Raw genomic sequence first — 8,021 nt, 5'->3', positions numbered from 1 at the left:
GTCTGTCAGCACTTAGGCAAGATGGGACCAGGGCTAAATGGAAGAGGTACTACTAACCCCAGGACAAAATAAACTAGTAAGAGAGGGAGAGTGGCCTGCAATAGAACTAAGGGGAAATGATGATTGCCACCCCAATGTGGTGGCCATTCATATGTAATCTGGGGACATAGAGGGTGCCTGGGTGGCTCAGTGGGTTAAAGCCTCTGCCTTCAGCTCAGGTCATGATCTCAGGGTCCTGGGATCGAGCCCCACATCGGGCTCTCTGCTCAGCAGGGAGCCTGCTTCCCTCTCTCTCTGCCTGCCTTTCTGCCTTCTTGTGATCTCTGTCTGTCAAATAAATAAATAAAATATAAAAAAAAAGAAAAAAATCTGGGGACACAGCATCAAAGACCACCTACCCTTGCACCCTCTGAAGTAGTGTGGTAATTTTTCTTTTTATAAGCTATATTTCCAGTCTCATGCAATTTAGCTAATCTTAGCTGATTCTTAGAAAACCAGCATCAAAGGGAAAAAAGTAGGGGATGGGAAAAAGAGTCTAGACTTAAATCACAATTAAGAGAAAAGAGGATATAATTTCTGTTACTGAGAATAAGTGGAGTGTAGATTTAATGACATAAAAATGCTTTCTGGAATTTCATTAATTGGAAAAATATGTTTTCAGAGGAATAACTTGTCAGCCACAAATTACTGGCTTTTAGTTAAGATCAAAAGGCCTTACTCTATATAACAGGCAATTTAAATGAAACCAAAGTATACATCTATTAAACATGTTATATATTGCAGTATTAAGGTATAATACTAAGAATTAAGAGCAGAGTTTTAATCTCGCATCTTAATTTATGAGTTTCTGGGTGATAGAATTAGATTTTATTGTAATTTATATAGGCTTGCTTCATGGTTTAATTTTAACTATATATTATTGTTCCTAATTCAAATGTCAGAGGCTTAGATTAAGAACTTAAAGAGGATTTAAATTATGGGCTTCTGCTGTTTTTCACTTGCCTGATTTACCAATTGCAGTTAAGTTTGAATTATAGCCTTGCTCTTCTCTGGAAACCATGACTAATACTAGAAATAATAATAATTGTTACCTCTCCTAAATCAAGAGACACAGCATAAAAGCAGTAACTGATTTGGGATGTGGACAGGAGATTTATTTTAGAGTGAGAGTAAAAGATTAGTGATTTGCACATATTTCAGGGGAAAAGATGTAGGACTGGTTTTGTGATAATCAGGCAGTTGTTACTCAAGAGGGACTGTGAGAGACTTTATAGAGAAGAGAGGTTATAGGGGGTTGGGAGAAGGACCTGTGTATAATTCAGAGATCAGGGTGCAGCTCACTTGGTTAGTGTGTGTGCGTGTGTGTGTATGTGTGTGTGTGTGTTTCGTTGTTTTTTTTTTTTTGTTTTTTTTTTTTTTTTTTTTTGGAGAGGGAGAGAAGGGGAGGGGGAGAGGGAGAGAGAGAATCTTAAATAGGCTCCATGTCCAGTGTGGAGTCCAATGCAGGGCTCAATCTCACCACCCTGAGAGCAGGATCTGAGCTGAAATCAAGAGTCAGACTGAGCCATCCAGGTGCCCTGGTTAGTATATATATTTTTAAGTACACTTAAAAAAGAGGATCATTGTTTTAGAATCCCTGTTTTCTAATATGACTATTTAACTATAAAACAATAATGTAAAATATCAGTATCAGGGATGCCTGGGTGGCTTAGTCAGTTAAGCTTCTGCCTTCAGCTCAGGTCATGGTCCCGGGGTCCTGGGATCGAGCCCCGCATTGGGATTTTCAATAATTTATATGCAAAAGAGAGTTCAGTCTTTTTTGTTTGTTTATTTTATTAACATACAATGTATTATTTGTTTCAGGAGTACAGGTCTGTAATTCTCCAGTCTTACATAATTTACAGCGACCACCATAGCACATACCCTCCCCAATGTCCATCATCCAGCCACCCCATCCCTCCTAGCCCCCTCCCCTCCAGCAAACCTCAGTTTGTTTCCTGAGATTAAGAGTCTCTTATGGTTTATCTCCCTCTCTGGTTTTGTCTTATTTCATTTTTTCCTCTCTTCCCCTGTGATCCTCTGCCTTGTTTGTCAAATTGTCAATGTCAGTGAGATCATATAATTGTCTTTCTCTGATTGACTTATTTTGCTTAGCATAATACCCTCTAGTTCCAGCCACATAGTTGCAAATGACAAGCTTTCCTTTTTGATGGCTGCATAGTATTCCAGTGCATATATGTACCACATCTTCTTTATCCATTCATCTGTCAATGGGCATCTAGGCTCTTTACATAGTTTGGCTATTGTGGACGTTGCTGCTATAAACATTGGGGTGCCTGTGACCCTTCGGATCACTACATTTGTATCTTTGGGGTAAATACCTAGTAGTGCAATTTCTGGGTCATAGGTTAACTATTTTTACCATCTTGAGGAACCTCCATGATGTTATCCAGAGTGGCTGCACCAGTTTGCACCCCACCAACAGTGCAGGAGGGTTCTCCTTAAGAGAGTTGAGTCTTAAGAGCACTGAACTAATTAATGTGTTCCTGGTAAGTGTACAGAGTCCAACTGAAGTAGATAGGTGTCTCTCATTTGTCATTCATGGATTTAGAGAAACTCCGAAATCAAGAAATTCATTTAGTAAATAAAAACAGCAACCTCATTTTTGTGCATGTGTATTTTTTTTTTTGCAACCTCATTGTTTAAAAAAACAACAAAGTTGCTGCTTTTATATCTATTCCCCCCATCCATCATCAACAAAAGTGCCCAATTTGGAGATGCATGGCTGGCTCAGTTGGTAGAGTATGCAACTCTTGGTCTCAGGGTTGTGAGTTTGAGTCCCATGTTCGGTGTAGAGATTACTTAAAAATGAGATCTTCAAAAAAAGAAAGAAATGAAGAAAGGCCCCATTCTTTTCCTAGGGTAGTGGCTGAGTTCAGGCTCTGAAATTAATCTGGCTTCATACGAGATTCTGCTACTGCCCATGTGATCTTTGTCAAATTGCTTAGCCCCTCTGTGCCTCAGTTTCTTCTGTGAAATGGGGAAAACAATGCTTTCTATTTTGTAGGGTTGTTATCAGCCTTAGATGTGAAAATGCACATAAAACACTTCACACAGTATTTAGGATATAGTATATAGTGAATGCTCAGTAAAGTTAGCTATCCTTACTCTATCCTGGAATGATAAAAGACAGCAAAGAGTAACTTTGATTGGCATTTTGCATCTCAATGGCCACTGTTTTGATACATTAACATGGCTCAGTGAGCAATACAACCATTTTAACCATTAGATCGGGAATAGTAGAGTCACAGTGTAGTTTACTCATCATTTTTGGGACATTAAGCAGCTGCCAGTCAACTGCATATTTAAACAGCTCTACTTTAGTTTTTTTTTTTTTATTCTTATTTTATTTATTTAATTTTTGAAAAAGATTTCATTTACTTGTCAGAGAGAGAGAGCACAAGCAAGGGGAACAGCAGGCAGAAGGAGAAGCAGAAGCAGGCTTCTGTGGGACTCCATCCCAAGACCCTGGAATCATGACCCCACCGGAAGGCAGATGCTTAACCAGCTGAGCCACCTAGGTGTCCCTAAACAGACCTACTTTATACATCGTTAATTTCCATCAAAGCGAATAATGTTTTTAAAAATATTTCATTTCAGACGGAGAATGAGAGAGAGAGCACAAGTTGTGGTGGAGGGGTAGTAGGAGAAGCAGACTTCTGCTAAGCATGAAGCCGGACTTGGGGCTGGATCCCGGAACCCTGTTAAATTTCAACATTTGTATCCATAGGACCAGTTGGCCAAGCTCTTTTTGAGTCATGATTCTGGATCATGACCTGAGCCAAAGGCAGACGCTTTAACCCACTGAGCCAGCCAGGTTCCCAGCAAATAATTTTTTTAAAAAGATTTTATTTGTTTATTTGAGAGAGAGTGTGTGCCTGCACTCCTGTGCTTGCGCACAAGGCGGGGGTGTGGGGCAGAGGGAGAGGCAGACTCCCCGCTGAGCAGGGAGCCCAATGACTCGATCCCAGGACCCTGAGGCCACAACTGGAGCCGAAGGCAGATACGTAACCAACTGAGCCACCCAGGCACCCCTTAAGCAAATTGTTTAACAAATGATACAGACTTAATCTGATGAAGCCGTCCGAGAAGGGGAATGGCAGATCTAAAATGGGGAAAGCATTAGAAATGGCATAAAACTGAGCTCTCATAGTGGAAAAACATATGAGGCAATATTAGCTAAGTCATCCTATGACTGGAATTTGACATTTTACAGTGCTTTTGCTCTTAGTCATCCTATTCTGTGACATTTTGAGTAAAACATGTTACTTATTATTTTAGTGTTAATCACATTGTTTTTCTCTAAAATATGTAATTGAAAATTCTGCTGCATGTGTATCATTTTTTTTAATCGTCAGGAAACCAAATTCTTTGCAGGGCAGCATGGCTCCAATGTGGTGGGCAAGTCAAGGAAAAAATGAATTCCTTAAATTCTGCTTTGCAGTAAACTTACCAGAAACATAGCAGTTGTATTCTATGAAGGTTACACATGTCCATTCAATGCCATGGTGTGTGATGACAGGGGAAGGCAGAAACTATGGTCTTCCTCAACACTTTGACTACAGCCTGTGTGTTTTAGATAGAAATAGAGCAAGGGTTTGTTGCAAAGAGCGCTTCTTCCCTAGCATACATTTCACTCCCTTCCCCCCATGACTAGAGACGGCTGTCCTTTTGCCAGCTGTTGTGTTCAGTTGTCTGGGTTATTTTGGGTGGCAGTGGGCTGACTCCAGTGGGAAAACAGTTGTATATCTCTGCTTTTTAAAATGTTCTGTTCAAATGTGTTATGAGAAATTTGGGGGTGGAGATCAGTCTTCCTGAAACCGTCTGAGTTCCGGGGGATTGGCTAGGTTGTAAACTTCAGAAGCCTGCAGAACATAATAAAGAAACCAATCATTTATTAATTTGAAATCCCCACTGTAGAAGAGGTTTCAGAATAGCTCACTGAGCAAGGGAAGGCTGTGGACACTTTGCAGTAAAACGTCTGGCTCTTCAGATAACCTTTGGTCAAGGGTAAATGGGGGGATGTGAGTGGAATTGATAGATGGCACAATCATTTGGACTGGTAGCCAGCTCATTACCCAAAGAGATGGATTGATGAGATCCTGGAGGGATCCTAGCTTCACCAGCAGAGCTCTGCTAAAGCCTTGTCATGTGTTAAACATTTTCATCAATAATGTGGGTGGAAACTTGGAAAGCATGCTTGCCAGATTTAAGGGTATCATAAAGATGAATGAAATGGATCCAGAATCATGACTCAACGAGAGCTTGGCCAACGGGTCCTCTGGATACAAATGATGAAATTTAACAGGGATACGTTCAAAGGTCTATACTTAGAAATAGCGCTGTCTTACTGATTGGCTGAATGGTTCATACTTGTATACTGTTAGTTTCATTACCACCTGTGTAGCTTTGGGTAAGTTACTTAACCTTGTTTGAGCCTCAGTTTCCTCATTGGTAAATATATGCTTATGGTTAAAAAAAAAAATCCAATAGTGCAAAGGGACATACAGTGAAAAAGTAAGTTCCTTGAGCTCCCAGTTCCCCAGTTCTTTTCTCCAGACATTTAAAATGCATTCTTCCATGGGTGCCTGGGTGGCTCAGTCTGTTAAGAATCTGACTTGGGGGCTCTCACCTCTCCTAACTCTCCTTGCTATCTCCTTTTCGCTTTCGGAAACATGGCCTCCGGCGTGGCGGTCTCTGATGGTGTCATCAAAGTGTTCAATGACATGAAGGTGCGCAAGTCCTCGACACCAGAGGAGGTGAAGAAGCGCAAGAAGGCGGTGCTCTTCTGCCTGAGCGAGGACAAGAAGAACATCATCTTGGAGGAGGGCAAGGAGATCCTGGTGGGTGATGTGGGCCAGACTGTAGACGACCCCTACGCCACCTTTGTCAAGATGCTGCCAGACAAGGACTGCCGCTATGCCCTCTACGACGCAACCTATGAGACCAAGGAGAGCAAGAAGGAGGACCTGGTGTTTATCTTCTGGGCACCTGAGTCTGCACCCCTCAAGAGCAAAATGATTTATGCCAGCTCCAAGGATGCCATCAAGAAAAAGCTGACGGGGATCAAACATGAATTACAAGCAAACTGCTACGAGGAGGTCAAGGACCGCTGCACCCTGGCAGAGAAACTGGGGGGCAGTGTCGTCATCTCCCTGGAGGGCAAGCCTTTGTGAGCCCCCTCCAGCCCCCTGCCTGGAGCATCTGGCAGCCCCAGACCCTGCCCATGGGGGTTGCAGGCTGCCCCCTTCCTGCCAGACCGGAGGGGCTGGGGGGATCCCAGCAGGGGGAGGGCAATCCCTTCACCCCAGTTGCCAAACAGCCCCCCTCACCCCCTGGACCTTCCTCTTCCCTCTATCCCTGACGGTTCTGGCCTTCCCAAACCGCTTCTGATCTGATTCCTCTTGGGTTGAAGCAGACCAAGTTCCCCCCAGGCACCCCAGTTTGGGGGGGCCTGTATTTTTTTTAACGACACCCCAATTCCCCACCTGTTCCTCCCTTTTCCCATGCTGCCAACTTCTAACCACAATAGTGACTCCGTGCTTGTCTGTTTAGTTCTGTGTATAAATGGAATATTGTGGAGATGACCCCTCCTTGCGCCGCCTGGTTCCCCTCCCCTTTTCCCCTGGTCTTGGCCACCCGTGGAAGCAGGACCAGTAAGGGACCTTCAATTAAAAAAAAAACCAACACACACACAACAACAACAACAAAAAAAAAGAATCTGACTTGGGCTCAGGTCACCATATTAGGGTCCTGGGTTACAGTCCCAATTCCGGTTATGTGCTCAATGGGGAGTCTGCTGTCCCTCTTCTCTCTCTTCCCTCCTCTGCTTATGCACTCTTTCTCTTAAAAAAAAAAATTCTTCCAGATATAGTGTGTATGTGGAAACCTTCTTTTTACAAAACATAATATGTACACTATTTTCCTTCATGATTTTTTCATTTGATTTGTCTTGAGGTAATTCCATGTCTCTCTCTCTCTCTCTATCTATACATTTTCCCCCTGTGATTTGCTTTATTTATCTAACGTACAGATTAAAAGCACAGATTCTGAAACCACACTACCTGGATTCAGATTCCAGATTTACCACTTATTGGCTCTGTGACCTTGGGTAAATTACTTAAACTCTCTGTTGCCTGTAGGAGACATCTTGCCTAGGACTTATTATACTTTTAGGAGCCTATGAAATGTTTTAATTCTTTAAAAATCAGAAGCAGGGGTGCCTGGGTGGCTCAGCTGGTTGAGCATCTGTTTCTTGATTTCAGCTCAGGTCATGATCTCAGGGTCCTGGGATCGAGCCCCTCATGAGGCTCCACACTCAGTGGGAAATCTGCTGGAGATTCTCTGTCTCCCTCTCCTTCTGCCCCTCCCTGGCTTATGTGTTCATTTGCACCTGCTCTCTCCCTCTCAAATAAGTAAATCTTTTAAAAAACAGAAGTAAAAAAATGACTATAAAACTAATGAGTATATAATAATGAATCCAGCCTGATTTATATTTGTTATATATAAAAACATTTTTAAAATAGAATTTTCAGTATTTATTTATGCTGGAAGTGTTCCACAACAACCAAACTATCTAGGGCCCATGTAAGTCATAATGTGACCCTATGTGCCTGAGGTTTATCATCTGTGGAGACAGTAATAGTACCTACGTCATAGGGTTGTTATGGAAAATACCTGAAATTAATATTTAGAAAGCTGATAGTGTTTGGCACATGCCGGTTTCTTTTTTCCTTTTTTTTGAGAGAGAGAGAAAGAGCCTGATGGGAGGGTAGGCAGAGGAAGCACACATGAGCGCGCATGCGCACGTGGAGAGGGGCGGGAGAGAAGCAGACTCCCTGCTGAGGGTAGAGCCCACCACGGGGCTCAATCTCAAGACCCGGAGATCATGATCTGAACTGAAATCAACTTGAGCGGAAATCAAGTCAGATGCTTAACCACTGAGCCACCAGGTGCCCCCC

General features: G+C 42.6%; 1 protein-coding gene across 1 annotated transcript; it reads left to right on the top strand.

The window, feature by feature from the left end:
• The first annotated feature begins 5,687 nt into the window (after positions 1-5,687).
• On the top strand, positions 5,688-6,310 carry LOC116859461 (cofilin-1). The gene has a single exon (XM_032844775.1). The coding sequence runs from the start codon at positions 5,736-5,738 to the stop codon at positions 6,234-6,236; it is 501 nt and encodes a 166-aa protein (XP_032700666.1). The 5' UTR covers positions 5,688-5,735; the 3' UTR covers positions 6,237-6,310.
• Positions 6,311-8,021: the final 1,711 nt, after the last annotated feature.

This window comes from Lontra canadensis, unplaced genomic scaffold (assembly GCF_010015895.1).
Source record: "Lontra canadensis isolate GAN:19392208 unplaced genomic scaffold, GSC_riverotter_1.0 scaffold155, whole genome shotgun sequence".
Classification (NCBI taxonomy): Eukaryota; Metazoa; Chordata; class Mammalia; order Carnivora; family Mustelidae; genus Lontra; species Lontra canadensis.
This window is presented reverse-complemented; position numbering and strand designations above follow the sequence as displayed.

Excerpts from the sequence above, each read along its gene's own strand:
- LOC116859461 (XM_032844775.1), top strand. The coding sequence starts at position 5,736 with ATGGCCTCCGGCGTGGCGGTCTCTGATGGTGTCATCAAAGTGTTCAAT.